The 15,734-nt window shown below is 41.0% G+C and overlaps 3 protein-coding genes across 3 annotated transcripts; 2 read left to right on the top strand and 1 right to left on the bottom strand.

Annotated features, from left to right (window-relative positions):
* Positions 1-4,730: 4,730 nt before the first annotated feature.
* LOC149115953 (uncharacterized) lies at positions 4,731-7,457 on the top strand. Its single transcript, XM_089285427.1, has one exon. The coding sequence runs from the start codon at positions 5,177-5,179 to the stop codon at positions 6,590-6,592; it is 1,416 nt and encodes a 471-aa protein (XP_089141553.1). The 5' UTR covers positions 4,731-5,176; the 3' UTR covers positions 6,593-7,457.
* A 22-nt stretch (positions 7,458-7,479) lies between these two features.
* Positions 7,480-11,557, top strand: LOC149115952 (uncharacterized). Its single transcript, XM_089285425.1, has 3 exons — positions 7,480-7,721; positions 8,178-8,341; positions 9,640-11,557. Exons 1-3 carry the CDS (start codon positions 7,696-7,698, stop codon positions 11,466-11,468), a joined length of 2,019 nt encoding a protein of 672 aa, XP_089141551.1. The 5' UTR covers positions 7,480-7,695; the 3' UTR covers positions 11,469-11,557.
* A 41-nt stretch (positions 11,558-11,598) lies between these two features.
* Positions 11,599-15,728, bottom strand: LOC149115951 (man(5)GlcNAc(2)-PP-dolichol translocation protein RFT1-like). Its single transcript, XM_089285426.1, has 3 exons — positions 14,607-15,728; positions 13,885-14,116; positions 11,599-12,615 (listed from the first exon to the last, which is right to left on the bottom strand). Exons 1-3 carry the CDS (start codon positions 15,721-15,723, stop codon positions 12,327-12,329), a joined length of 1,638 nt encoding a protein of 545 aa, XP_089141552.1. The 5' UTR covers positions 15,724-15,728; the 3' UTR covers positions 11,599-12,326.
* Positions 15,729-15,734: the final 6 nt, after the last annotated feature.

Below are 15,734 nucleotides of genomic sequence, written 5' to 3'. Positions count from 1 at the left end.
TGCCAAGACATTGACACAAAATGACAACAGGGCAAGTGCTGACAGCAGTGAAACGGATGAAAGTGACAATGATGAGTATGACAGTGATGCCATTGACTCTGGGGGAGAAGATGACTCAAGTGACGTCATTCTTGCATTCATCAATTCAGATGAGGAAGATGCCAATGAGAGGCCAAATACCACACACTCAGGGCGAGCCATAACTAGGAGATCCGAAATTGACTTCTCTTTCTTTTGATTTGTTTTTTAAACAACAGCTCTCTGTCGTATAGAGATTGTAAATATTGTCTTCATAGTGAGCACAATAACGTGAAGTAGGGGGATAATAGAGAAATATTAAAAAAGTTGAAATCTAAATATTGTTTGTTCAATTTTTTTTGGGGGGGGGGTCATCCCAAAAAATGACTGCTATAAGGGGGGGCCATGTGAAAAAATTGGTAAGCTGAGGGGGGGTCATGCGATTTTTAAATGGTACTTCCCAAATCCCACCAGCCCCCCCTCCCTCATAAAAAATGAACGGTCCCTTATGTGATAAATTTGAATCTTTACATTTAGGAATTTCAATTCTTGGTCTTTCGTAAATTTTTATTTACAGCGGGAAACTTAGGGCCTCATTTACTCCATCGACTTTGTTACCTTGACGACTTCAACCAGTGTCACCAAACAACTCAGTCCGTTTGAAGATGCTGATTGCAACTCGCAGGAATGGAAACTGCATCTTTTAGCAAGTTTGCTGCAGTTTGATACAGAAGAGCAACTTCCTTAAAACGTACGGTTAGAACTGTTGTTATGCTTGTCACACAAAACGAGTAGGATTTCTTTGTTTTGCGATAAAATTATCAATATTGGAAATAACTCATGAGCTGTTTGTTCTCCGATGGAACAAAGAGATTCGTTAGATTGATTAAGACATAACTCAACTTTCGATCGAAAACATTCCCGTTTAGAGCTGAGGATATAAACGATTTATGGGCAGAAAGAGGTGAATTGAAATTAAAGATTCTTGAAGATCTTTGGACTAGCCAAGGAGGCAAGTTTTTAATGAGGCTCGTGAAACTTATTATTATTCAGTTTTTGGCTAAAATTGTGAGCGTACGTGCTCCTTAATCAAATAGTTCGTAAAGGAAGAAACTACTACTTTCCGATACCACAGCTGACAACACCCTTTAACACTGCCATTGTTCCTAACAAAAGAGTGTGTTTAAAAGCATACATGACCCATCTCTTTTGGAATCATAATTAATTTCCCAGGGGATAAGGGCTTTTTATCTTAAAGTGTGCGACGTTATTATTTTATATCAAAAATAAACGTTCTCTAGCTGTATCTGATTGTTACTTACTTGTCTTTTTGTCTTTTTCCCCTTTTTTCGGTGTGAGGCTATTTCATTAAATAAACCAAAAATATGTTAACATTTTCATACTAAAATTCTCAAATACACCCCAAATTATCTCAGATGTACGGCTTTTAGCTCACGCTTGCCCCGTCACGAGGTATTTTCTAATGTTGATCTAAAATCGCCTCCCTCCAAGTTTCAGCGAGACAAATTCATAGTTCCCTACTTTCCTCGACCCTTCACAATGTCTATTTTATCTCCACTGTTGTCTTAGCCTCTTCCAGGCGTTCAGTTAGTTATTGTCAGAGCCTCTTCACGCGTGCAGACAATACAATCCGTCTCGAAAAACAGTTGTCAAAGCAGAGGATGCGAAAAAACACGAGAGGATGTCCCAAAGACCCCATTTCCCACTCCATTAAACGCATAATGGATTCCCTAATGGAATGGAATTCGGAGAAGTGTTTCGGTTCAAGACGCCCCCCAGTATTTTGGTCGTGGGCCCCTTTAGTTGTGGCAAGACTTTTTTTTACTGAATCGTTCACTGACCTTGGATCACTTCGAAGAATAGTTTGTATACCCTCCTCCCAGGATTCATTATTGCTACGGGGCGCGGCAAGATGGACTCCGAGACATGATAGACACTGGTGCACAATTTCACGAGGGGATTCCCGAGTCAGACCATCTCAAGTCGTGGTTTCCGAAGGGTGGATTACTGGTGTTAGATGATCCGATGGCAGAGGAAGGTGAAGACAAAGAGTTGCTGGATTTATTCACCAAACATTCTCATCATCAAAATATCACTGTGTTGTGCTTGTGCCAAGACATGTTTCGACCAGGGAAATACGCCAAGAGTATTTCCAGAAACGCCCACCACACCATAGCCTTCAAGAATCCAAGAGATCAATTAGGCATGAGAACTTCACTGCTTCAAGCCGTTCTCACTTGCTGGCAAGGCATGATGGACGTGTATTAAAAAGTGACCGAACGACTATTCGGGTACATGCTCCTGGATTTACAACCCGCCAGTGATGACAGGAAACGCGTGTTTAGTTACCTCTTGACGCACGAAGGATGCCAACGTTGATATCGAAGAAAGAGAGAGGATGTTTGATTACTGACCAAAGTGATATATTAAAACTCTCTTCAATCGACTCGGCTCATATGAAGCACGCTGTCTTGGGTGAAGGTCCACGACAGAAAAAAGACCCTGGGTGACCGCACACCGGATATTTTCGATCCCGAAGAAGAACGAAGTAGTGAGGAGGAGCCAGAAGAGGAACCTGAAGAAGAACAGGAGAAAGAGGAGGATAGTAGCTGCTCCGAAGAGGAAGGAGAGGTGGAGGACGATGAATCGGACTATGATCCGTGGAATCCGTTACGTGCAAACGTGGGGGAAGATCTCAAAGAACCCTTCATGAAAGAAGTCCAACGGTTCCTGGATAGAGGGAAAACCCAAGACTATGCCGAGAATGCCGCTTTCAATACTCTACTGCCAGCAAGTAGAAGAACGATACGGAGGACTTACTGAGAGCGTCTAAAATGGACTTACCGTGTCAAACACGGCGCAATACACCGTAACGTCATGCATGATGAGATTCATGTGGTTCTGAAATTTGCTGCAGGGTATGGGTTCTCATTGAGTTGTGTTACGACATCGAAGAATCTGTCATTGCCGTGTACTTTGCGGTCATCGACTTGTCGCACATCTCACCACAAGAGTAAGAGAAGAAGACCAGACAGAAGAAGGTGATGCAGTGCGAATGTTTAATTATTATGACAGCGATTTAACAAATTGATGCCAGTTTTTCATGCGTCTGTCCCGTTACTGATCATGAATTTCGTCATAACATTGCCAAAGTAAGTGTGGATCCACGAGCCGACAGCCGTGTGGATCCGCAGACTACTTTGACAATGTTATGATGAAATTTATTGTCAATAACAGGACAGACGCATTAAAAACTGACTTCAATTTGTTTTTTACGGTAACAGTTCGCTCTCACTCGTTGACACATCGCATAAATTATAAATTCATGCGTCTGTCGGCTTATTGACAATAAAAATTAGCCAATGAGCCCGCGAGAAATTCTGCAGTTATCGTAAAAAACAACACTCAAGGTTGAGCGCCGGAGAGAATGGTCGTATGTGAACCATTATCCGTATTCAGCTGGAGTGTTCGGATTCTATGCAAACCAGACGCAATATTTCGATTGAATTGTCTTACAGACCGAAACATAATACCGTAGCAAGCACAGTTTATTCAAGATATAGTTGAAGTATCTATACACCCACCAAATCGATCACATTTGGCGCCAAGGTCGATGGTTTGGCTCGGAAAGGAACAGGTATACGGTCATGGTTTCCACTTAGTTTTGGCATTCTTGAGGTCATTCTTGCTAACGCAGTGCGAGGGAAAAATCTGCAAGGCGGTGAATGATCGGTTCAGTGGAGTTCAAAACGATCAAACTTTGATGAATACCCTTCAAGTCGATGAAATGGCGGGAAGAAGTGAGATTCCCGCCAACTTGCTCAAGACGCCGCCACCTTCACCAGAAAATAGTATATAGCTTTAGCCAAGCCTAAAACCGGAGCTCCTGGGCCGGGTTGTTTAAAGGCCCTGCAAGCTGATAATTAAAAACGTGATGGTGTCAACCTAAATTGTGCCGCAAATTTTAAGTACTTACCGGGAACAATTGGATTGTGCGTAATTATAAAGTCGATGCACTTCGCTATTTCTGTCAGCCATTACAAATACTGACCACGCTTTTTTAGAAGGAGAGGGTGAACTTTCAGAGCTGTTTTATTTGCTAGCGAAAAGTCAATTCTGCTTGGTATATCACTTCCACCGAGGTTGCTTAGTGTCACGAAATGTTTCTCTAATGACTTCCTTATTTTAGATTCCTTTTAACAAAGGGGACATGTCACACAGATGTCGGCCAAAGCTGAGAAAGCGTAGAGCCAAACATGTATGATTTCTTCACTACTCCAAGCGAAAATCTATTGGCTGTCGAAACTAAGATTTTCCGTACATCGCAACAGAGATCGCAACTGGTAAAAGTGGACAGAGCCGTAATAACAATATTTACCTCTTTGAAAAGGTTTGTAATGTCCATTTTTGGGTCCCGTTCCCGGGTCGATTCAGAGTTGCGGCCAGATTTTAAGGCTATCGCTTACACTTGTGTATAAAATAGTACGCCGTTATACTGAGTAAAAATACAGCTGTTAAAATTCTTGTTCTTATTTTCGTACTATATAGCGGTTTGTGTGCCACATTTTTCGAGTTGTTTTGAATGGAAAGAGGCGATTTCAAAAGAGCTCACTTCCTGTCCAATCAAACATTTAATAATTGAACACCGAACTTAGTTCCCGCGATGCCCAAGGACATCGTTTCAGCGAGAGAAGTTGTTTTGTTTATAGCGAAGAAGCGTCCTGTATTAAAAAATGCATGTGCTATCTGAAGCGGCAAGTTTTTCAATTTATCCGCTGAATAATCTCTGTGTTTTGTCGTGGTAGATAAATACGCTGGTAACTTTGAAGACCTTTGAAAATGTCTGTTTGTGCCCTTGTTTCTGAGCGTGTATTCTTTCGATCAACTTGACGGGCTCGTGTTTCTGTTGTCCTGAGATCGCGGTCTGATTTAATAAACTGATTTCTTAACACGTCTCTTGCGAAGAGGCGTTAAGGAATTTCATTCCCATCGTGTCGAATATAAACTAGGACCCCTGCCGATGTCCTATGAACCGTAGAACAGTGAAGCAGACCCTCATGAATCTCACAATGAAGCGCATTCTAGCGGTGCCGACGAGGTTGCTTGACATAAACTTTTTCGTAAGAAACGGTCAAAGATGCGACCTTTGTTTGTGAGGATCGGAAGGCTGGTATGGATGTGTAGCTTTCTCGCTCTCATCTGCATTACTTTTAACATAAAAATGCTGTACGAGCAGCTATACGAGAGCGACACCGCTGCCAAAGAAAGTCGAAATCGTAATAATGCTTACGCGGAAAGATTTAGTCCAACTCCAAGCTTTCCTTCGATAACTCTGTTCGTGAGGATGGCGGGCAAACTAAAAGAACACAGGACTCGTTTTTACTGTGATCTTTTCAGGACTGCTGTTCTCTTCTGGCCCGCATCGTTTGGAAAGACAGTCGTAGTTCTTGACGAAGAATCAGTTGTGGATCATGTTTATGCAAATAACCTGACAAGTCAAATCAAACAACACTTTCCAGATCGCAAACTTGAGGTGGCCTTCGAGTCGTTACCCAAAGACGCAAGTGTTTTAACGTTCAAGGGCGCTCGAAAATCTCCGGGTTACAACCGCCAACTTTGGAGCAGTTTCTTTATTGATCTATACACAAACGATCCCATTATTGCATGGATGGATAGCGATGTTGCATTTCTGGCGCCTGTAACAAAAGCAACCATATTTAACGGCTCAAGGATACGCATCCTGGGTTCTGAGTGCTCTATGAAATTCAGCTGGGTGCGAAACTGGGCGCATGTCACCGAAATCGCGCTTGGGTTACCTATGGTGGCAGATTTCATGACGTATTTTCCTGTCTACATTTACCGCGACACTTTCACGCACTGCAGAGAGTACATTCTAAAGAGATTTAAGACAAGTAACTTTGAAGAGGCCTTTCAAAGGATATACCACGGTGCTTGTAGTTTGATTTCACCTGTCAGTGTGGTGATTAGTTACGCTTGGTTCTTCGAGAAAGATCGATACGACTGGAACCTAAAGATATGCAGTGAGCTGAAATCATACAATAGACGGCTCCCAGTCGGCCACAAAATTACACCAAAAGACACAGAGGATATTCTGTCCCAGCCGCAAACGGCTTTCCACGTGTCTTACGCAAAAGAGCCTCTTTTCCCAAACATCCTGATTAGTTACTGTCTGTCACACGAGGTAGCGGGAAACCCGCAGGCCATGTGCTCCAATCATTCAGCTTCACTAGCCGATAACTTTGTTCTTTTTTACCACGATCTTCAAAGGATCACTCGAGGTGAAACGCCGTGCACTGGTAACAACGAAACTGACCTCTGTTTAAAAGTTCTAGATCGTCATTACAACCAAGTTGGGCTGGACATCAGAAAAGGACGCAAAATACAATGGGACGATTTTGAAACGGTCGAAACCCTTGCAAAAAAAGTTGACATTATGTGTACGATGAAGGCAAAGGAAAAGAAAAAGATACTGAATAGAACTAAGTCACAAATTTGTGATTATGAAAATATCGAGGGACCGCAGCCAGTATGAATCGCTTGTAGTACAATTTAAAAACGTTCTCGGCTTAAAATATCATAAAAGCACAAGCTTTCGGCTGCATAAACGGCAGTCTTCAACGGGTGAAAAAATGGACTTATAATTTAGAATTTTTGCTCAAAAAAGCGGGTGCTCTATCGTCCTGGGAGTAGAAAAGGGCACAATTTGTAGAGCGTTCTTTTGCATAATGTTGTTCTGTTGTTTATTTTATCTATGTTTTAGAATTTTTAGCGCGTCTTTTGTCATTTCACCTGTTGAAGGCTGCAGTACAGGCAGTGAAAAGCTTCTGCTTTTATGATATTTCTAGCCAGACAACATTTTTAAACTTAAGTGGCAGTCCCGCTAAAAGCGGTCCACTCGACTTCGGGACCAAAAATAATTTTCCCTCATTTTTTTGTCAGTAGAAAGGGTTTGGCACATATATAAAAAAGCAATTTATTATTTTCCAATTTCTCATTTTTGCGTTGCTACGAGCCAAAATTGAATTTTGGCCGAACTGAGGTTGCCGACCGTTACCAGATAGGTAAAATTCACCGATTTTGTGAAGCGTGCTCCGTCCCGGCCCTAAAATGAAGCTCACAGAATTTCGTTTTCATACAGATTCTAAGGTACATTCATTACTTTGACTAACGCGATATGCCGGAAACTTTTCGGAAAATTCTAAGCTTACCAGCGAGACTGGAAGACACCCTACTCTGAGGCTTTTGTTCACCTTCTAAAATTTAGCCAAATTTGAGGGAGAAAATCTCAAAAGTTGGGTCTAAATGAAGGCTAAAACGCTTATTCAAACGGTTACTAAACCTTGAGTAAATAGAAACATCGTCCACATTCTTGTCTTGATTAAAGTACTGTATGCAAATTTTTACTAAATAGTTTTCGACTGACACAGATCACAAAGATCTTCGAATGATACTGTGCACAGTATTTCAAGAATAGATTTTACTAGTCATTTCTGCACTGCCTTGCAGCTAATACGCTTCTTAAAGTCGTTGTTGCTCCGTACTAAAGAACTCCTTAGTTAACAAAGTTTGAATTCCTTCTTCACTTCGAAGAGTTAATCTTCTCGCTTTGACTTTCATCCCAACAACATTAAGAGAATGGTAGCGATGGAATACGACTTGAGGTAAGTGAAAAAAAACCCAAATCTTTCTGAATTCTTATTTAATCGATCAGTTTTGATGCAATTTGAGAGTGATACTGTATCTCCTCGATGAGAACAACTTGTTTTCGTGACTATGAGTGAACAACAACGGACTGACACACCAATTAGTTCATTTATTCATAGTGCACCAAAACTTTTGAAACCCTAAAGGACATTTCTCTTATACGAGCGTCTCGGACAAAGCCCCGAATTCAGTTTTTCACGTCGCGGTTTCGTTACCAGAATTTCTTTTAAGTCACAGCTACAACTTCGAATAGAACTACTTGAGACAATTACAAATTACAAAAATGTCTACGTTTTCCTGTCTGTATATGCTGTGCTATTCGCAGATTTTTTCCCAGCTTCATGCAGGTCACCAGTTTCAAATACTCCCCGACAATTTATTTAGTTTCATGTTGTTGTTTTCGTCTTCTCCAGGAAAACTAACGAACGTCAATTGATCAACGATGTGAGGCAACGTAAAATTACCAGAAGTTCGCCAGCTCGTCACCGAGAATTTGTTCCATTTCTAGGCTTGATACTGGTTGTTTTAGCAATGCTCGCCTACTACCTCGGAACAACGCAACGATTCACAATAAAAGGTAGAAAACCTGGGCTCATATTAATGAGGGTGGTAAAGGGGGGGTATAGATCACGTTTCACGGAAAATAAAGCAGCCCTTTCACAATTCACGAAAAATACAACATTGGCATTTCAAGCTTCACGGAAAATAAAAGAGAACATCTTGGAAAATCACAGTTCACGGCGACTATGGAAATCACGATTCACGAGGAAAAAATGGCTATTTCACATTTCACAGGAAATAAAAGGGCCGATCACGGGTCACGAAAATACCCTTTACCACCCTCATTAATTTGTTCACAAGAATTTTTTCAGTGGGAGGGGTTGGGGAGGAGGGCGCTCATTGTCTCAAATTAAAGAATTTTGCGTTTAGGAAAGGTTTGGGCTTATATTCGAATACGGCATAGTCTGAAGTCTCTGAAGATAACGCTGTGAAAACAACAGTACTGCAGTCGTTAAACGAACAATCCATTTACTATACCAACTATAAAACATGCCCCCTGCCGCATACCCTTATTTTCGGGCTTTTTTTTTCGAGGTGAGGGCGGGCTTTCTTCAGGGTTGGCAATGGGAGTAGCGGTATACCAATATACTTAAGAAGGCAAACCCATTATACCCAACATTTTCCCTCAAATTCATGCGCAATATGAAAATTTGGAAAAAACGAAGTATACAGTTGAACCTCAGGTTGCGACCACCTCTCGTAAGTGACCACCTCTCCTCAGCGACCAGTTTTCCAAAATACCAAAAGTTTCCAAGTCAAATCACCCTCTCGTAATCGACCGCGACCACTTTTAGAGATAAAAGTTTGAAATTTTCTCTTGTTTTTAACCTCCCGTAAGCGACCACGTGACAGATAATAGCGCGTACTTCAATAAGGTGTTGTAACCATAGCGCATTCCTGGGTAGTACAAGAGACGGAAATTTCTCAATGGGAAGTACAGGAATTTTTCTCGAAATTTACTTTTCGCATGAATAAAACATTTAAAACCAGCTGGAGGAAGTCTTTGCAGTTACCATATGCTGATGAGGCAAAACTTTGAACCAGTATGTTCTAAGCTCTCGTAAGCGACCACCTCCCGTAAGCGACCATTTAGATTTGACATTTTGGGTGGGTTCGGCTGTACTTTATACCCATAAATTAAAAGGGCCAATACGGGCGTCAAAACACCGTATACTCGATTTAGAATCCCCATGTATACAGTATACCCGAAAACCCTGGCCCAACCCATATCTTATAATCGTAAAGATTCCTGAAAACCTGTAGTTACAGTGGCAATCAAATGACCCAAAGCTCACTTAAGTTTTTTTTTTACAGGTCATCTTGTCAACTTGAAGGCTGACACCATTATTCAGTATTTTGGCACTGGTGAAAACAGCAAGGAAGTTGAAAAAAGTACAAACCAATTTGCCTCAAAACTAAACACAGCTCCCAAGAGTAACGTTCTTCCGGAAAAAACAAGAAATCTTGACAACAAGACAATGAAATCTTTAAATACTGCCAGCAAAATACGTCCAAATGTAGGTTTGAAATTGTCTTCGAAAGAAAAACCGAACGAGTTTCTAGAGAGCGACCAAACTAAACAGAAAGTGAGTAGAAACGTGTCTTTGTTTTCGACGTCCAAACATTTACAATCGCCAAAAAGAAAGATGAATAAAGTCATCCCAAAAATGGAAGATCTCACAGAAAAAGGTCAGCTTCCCAAATCTCTGGACAGTAAGGCTGAACTGATTTCAAAGATCAATGGGAAAGAAAATCTAAACTTACAACCAAATGCCTTGAGTCAAAACACGCTAACCTTAGGAGAGAAATTTTATTTCGATGCTTGGTATCGTAAGAAGACGGTTGAGGTTTGTGGAACTGGTTGGCAAGAAAACTACCGCAAACTACACGCAAATATTCTTAGTAAGCGTCTGGAAGAGAAATATTTGGTCTATTTATGCCCTGGTACTCGACAAGGTTGTTGCGGTTATGGAAATCGCCTTAGAGCAGTCGCATCGCTGTTTTATCTGTCAGTGCTCACTGACAGGGCTTTTTTGATTGATTGGCGTGTGCCTGAGCCAATAGAAAACCACCTCAAACCGCGTTATATCCAATGGAATTACACGGAACCCATTGATGTGTGCACGGGACTGCAAATACGAAAACACTACTGGGGCTCGACCAAGACTGACGTCCGGGAAGCTGAAGGATGGATCATACAGGATTCCACTCACTTTAAAAAATGGCTGACTACGACTGACTTGAAAGAGTATTTTGACTGGCCGGTGGAAGAAATAACCACGATATGGTATTTCGCCGAAGGCGGCCTCACTTTAAATCCCTATCTACTACAGCGTGCCAAGGAATTGGGAATTACACCCTTGATTTCTCAAACACCCAAGTTCAATCTGATAGGGTGCGCATTTGATTTTCTGTTTTTAAAGTCTGACGCCATGGAAAAAAAACTCAACGAAATGAGAGCGCAATTACAGTTTGATAAAGGACCAATGATTGGAATACACATTCGAACAGGAGATGACCAATTTGATTATTTCTCGTCTGATAACGATCGAACCTGGAATGTCAAAAACGTTACGCGACTTGTAAAATTCTTTGACTGCGCGAGGAAAGTAGAAAGAAAACTTTTTGGAAACGAGACGAATCAACGAACAAACGTCCGATGGTTTGTGTCCACTGACAATATCAAAGTGAGAGATTTTGTCCAGGAAAGCTACCCTCACAAAGTAGTCGCTTCCAGTTTGACAATTCAACACTTGGACATTCTCTTCAACACCACAATCTTCAACTTCACCGCCGAGTGCAATTACACGGATGCTAGCAACACAACGCTCGTGTGCTACAACGTTGAAATCTTTAATCTCACTGAATATTGCGCTAACCGTACAAATAATACATTGGAAGCAGATAACAACTCCACAATTAATGGAACAGGACCATTCACTGAAGGCATCATAGCCATGTTGGTTGATCATTTCTTATTGGCTGAGAGCGATTTTCTCATCTTGTGCGACAGCAGTTTCGGTTCGACAGCGGTAGGACTGAGCATGCGCAATACTGATAGTTATATCTTGGCTGATCGAGGCTGCGTTGACGTAGCATCAGCTCAGAAAATCTCGAGACTGAGGTATTTTGGCAGACGATGACATCGTACCTTTTTGACGTTGGAAGACAGAGACAGAAACTTGTAAATTATGAAACTGTTGGTATATTAAAGTATATGTTTTTCAATACAGTTTTACAGGCTCTAGACTTATTTGAGTCAATATTTCACAATTTTCAGACAGATAGACAGACAACCTTTATTCAGGCATGAATAAAAATTGGAACTTGGTAGCTCATGGGGTTGGTCATAATAAAATTAAAATTAAATTAAATTAAACTTCAGACAAAGTTCAGCGATACAGTTCATGTCAGATTTTGTGGTATTAATTCAATAATTCCCTGTAACAGAGCATTGACTGTGCCGTAATATTTTTAGTGAAGCTGAAGGAGACACCATGTCAAATAAAAGATTTACAATGTTACTTTTCAAACGCACTAGAAATGCATCATGAAACAGTACACTGTCCTGGTAAGGGAATGAGAATGAGACAGGTCTGGTTCTCATTCCCCGGCCTCTCTGAACTTTCCTGCTAAACCGTGTTGATATGACAACTTATCTTTTTCCTTCAAATATTCCCTTTGTAATTTGTTTTTCACATGATGCCCTCTATGCTGTAATAGTAGAAGAATGGATGCTGTATATGTAACTGTTTCAGCACACTCTTAATTTAGTTAGAAAAAAAAATCAATTTACATGAACTTTAGCCTGTGACAGGGCTCGCAGCTCAAGGTGAAGGAAAAATAGTGAGGGAAGGGGGAGAGAGGTGAGTGAAGGTCTATAGTAACAGGGAGTGGGGAGGGGATAACTTCCACCGTTCTACAACACTCCTATTAGTATTAATCTTTTCTTTTTTCCCTGATTGGAGAGTTTACTCCCAGGCTTTTCAGCGGATCTATTTTTACTCCTCTTTCCTTTTTTGTCTTCCGAGCCAGTGCTCCAACATAAAATCCACAAGGGTTTTCTCTTTAATGTAAATGCAAACCGCGACAACCAGCAAACATATACCACCAGTACCGATATGAAGAATGCGGTAAAGCCATCCATGGTTACAGCACAGACTTGCCTCTGATATGGCAGTTATAGCCCAGGAGATAGCATATGCCACTAACACTGGAGGTGACGGCATAAGACCTTGTAAAGGTTTAAGATGAGGGGCTGCCTTGAAATAGTTGTGGATGAATAAAAGGCTGAAAAATAAAGGAAAGTTTTACTTCATATTTTGCTACAACAATATTTAAAATTCTGTAAAGAGTGCGCAATGAAAGTTGATTGATTGATTGATTGATTGTACTATGAATTATGCAGAAAATGTTGTTTTTATCAATAAATTATACAGAGTGCACAATATCTGCAAAAGGCCAAGTGGCCTTGACATGTTGTAGTACAAGGCAATAATGTGTGCATGCACATAATTGCCTTGTTAATAATAATTGAAGGGGTGAGTGCAAAACCATGGGTTTATCCGGGTTTATCGAGGCTTAATGATGCCTCTCAACCACCAGGCAGGCACACAAGGTACTTTAACACAATGCTTAAGACATTAGTTGACAGAGCTCTAATGCGGCACATCTCTTTTTAGTTCGATGGTATTTCGTTTGCCGCTCGATTGATTCACGTGTTGTGCTCACGTCACAATAGCCGATGTAAACAATCTGTTCCCAGATTTCCGCTCTATATATGCTGTGAGATTTGATTTTGACTTCATACACTATAAACAGTCTGCCTGTTTGCTGTTCAACAAATAAACTCCTAAAGACATGGCTAGGAAAAGCCAAGTATTTTTGCATACGTTATAACTCGAAAACGAAGCAAAAACCAGCGACAAAAATACAGGGCCGCCTTTTTCTATTACATTGAAGACCACATGCAAAAATTCAAGCCCTTTCGCGAAAATTTTTTTTTCACCCAAATCGTCACTTAGCATGGTTTTGCACTCACCCCTTCAATAAAGCTCTCTGCACGCATTGCAGGCCTATGATGAGGGAGCATTATAAAGCTCTCTGCACGCATTGCAGGCCTATGATGAGGGAGCATAATAAAGCTCTCTGCACGCATTGCAGGCCTATGATGAGGGAGCATTATAAAGCTCTCTGCACGCATTGCAGGCCTATGATGAGGGAGCATAATTGTCTTTCAGGGGTTGCACCAACAATAGAAGAGTTTAACATAACACTCGCATTCAATCCAAAAAGACTTTGACACTTGAATTTTTTAAAATGCCAACATGTACTCAAGCATTGAACTTCTAATGAACTGTACAAAATGATTACAGCACAGTAAATACAAGCCCTAAAACACTCCTGGTCAATATTTATGTAAGATGTAAAACAATTTCCACAACTAAAAGGAAGAAAAAAAGAGAGAAGGCAAGTGGAACTATATCCCTGGTTTAGGCCACGTGAATCGAGGCTTTCCCCAAAGGGTGTGCAATAATTAATTGTTTCTTGATTCTATACCTGTGATAAATCCGAAGGAGCATGTTCAGACAGTTGGCAATGACAAAGCCAACACTACCAAGAATGGTGAGATACCACGACGCCCCTAAGAACACTGCTGAGAATACCATCATCTTGTAATTATACGAGTCAACATCATCTTTGCTCATGGCAGCAAACATGAAGCATTCCGTCATGCCATTTACAGCAATTATCAACACATACAAGCAATACCATTGCAGCAGAGAGGGACCTGAAAATGGACAGCAAAACTGAGCAATTACTTTCCGTGAAGCTTGCTAGACTTGTAACTGTTGTCAGAATGGTTCTTGAATCCCCCTGCCTAAGCTGCTTATTCAATACATAAACAGGAAACCATATCGGTCGTAATTTCAAGCCCTGGGATGGCTTTTAATATGCTATGCCTGTGTTAAGCCTACAGCCTTGTAAAAGGAAAGGGCCAAATTAGCCCTTTTTTCATTTTTCTGGGAGCCATCTCTGATTGCAACACGGGATTCCTGCAATGGCACAGTCTGGTGGAAACACTGTTGGCCAGCAGTTACTTTTTGGTGTTTTAAACAAGGAAAATATTTCTTTTATGTTGAAAGCAATTTTGTACATCAGAAAAAAAATGCCTTGAAATATCGTGACATGGCTCCTCCAACCATCAGCACTTATGACTGAGGTAGGTTACTCCATTGATACCCTCAATTAGAGTATGCTTTAAAAGAGTGAAAAAATACCTTCTCCACTGCTGAGAGTAGCACCTCCATATATGTCTAATAACAGGAAGGAGTAACTGTAGCCGAATACCAAAAACGTCAACCCGACTAAAACGACAAACTTTAGAACAACCTCTAGTGTCTCAGAGGCCATTTTTGCTGATTTTGGTGATTGCTGGTCAGCTGAGCTCCCTCTTTCCAAGGTGTGAGCAAAGAAAGTGTAGTAACTCTCCTCAATTGGCATAAACACACATCTGGCAACCAGTGAGCCAAGATTGTTAATCACATCATAAATTCCTTGCTGAGAAAAAGTTAACACCTTGAACAGTGTCATGATGTAGCGTTCACCTTCTGTCAAAATCTTCTTTAAGAAGGATTGTTTGAAAAAGCTCCATGTCAGATGAGCCAGTCCTAAACTCACAAAACTCCTGTCAGTTAGAGTTTTTGGGAAAAAATCGCGTACTGATTTCAGAGGGAAGTCGTTTGCAGCAGTAAGTTTCTCTTTAGGATTAGAGTTAATGTAGTATATGAAGTACACATAGTAGAGAACCATTGATAAAAGCGAGAATGCCATTTGTGCAATGCAAAATGCAATGATCCCAAGATCTGGTACGAAAACTACTAGTCCAAGAGTAATGACACATCTGGCAAAGTTTGCAATGCCTTCAATGACAACTTTGAGCCGTAAAAACACAAATGCTTGAGCAACAACCCAGAGTTGCTCGGACAAGAGTTCAATTGATCCGCAGGCTGCGAAAACAATAACCGCTAAAGGATAATTTGGAATCTTCACTGGATCAGGAATCTCAAGAAGATACAACCATACATAACCAAGAACGGACGACAGTAGAACTCCCAGCGGGGATACACACCAAAGAAGATTGATGACTTGACCCCACCTCTTGTCTGCGGTTTTGCTGAGACAAGCTTTACGGAATGCTTCGCGCGCTACAAACACGATAGTTTGGTTCAGAAGCATCAATCGCACATTCACAATTCCGATCATATCTTTTGTGGTGTAGCGTAGAAGAATGCCGTTCATCATAAAGGTGAGTATCCTAAACATAACTTGCAGAATGACATTGTAAGAAGCCGAACGAACGGTGTTTCTCACCAAACTGTCCTTCTTGTCCGCCATTTTGTCAGCTG

This window comes from Orbicella faveolata, unplaced genomic scaffold, assembly GCF_042242905.1.
Source record: "Orbicella faveolata isolate gen_17 unplaced genomic scaffold, um_ofav_v1 contig_13, whole genome shotgun sequence".
NCBI lineage: Eukaryota > Metazoa > Cnidaria > Anthozoa > Scleractinia > Merulinidae > Orbicella > Orbicella faveolata.
The sequence above is the reverse complement of the archived record's forward strand: the minus strand, read 5'-3'. Positions and strand labels throughout refer to the sequence as shown.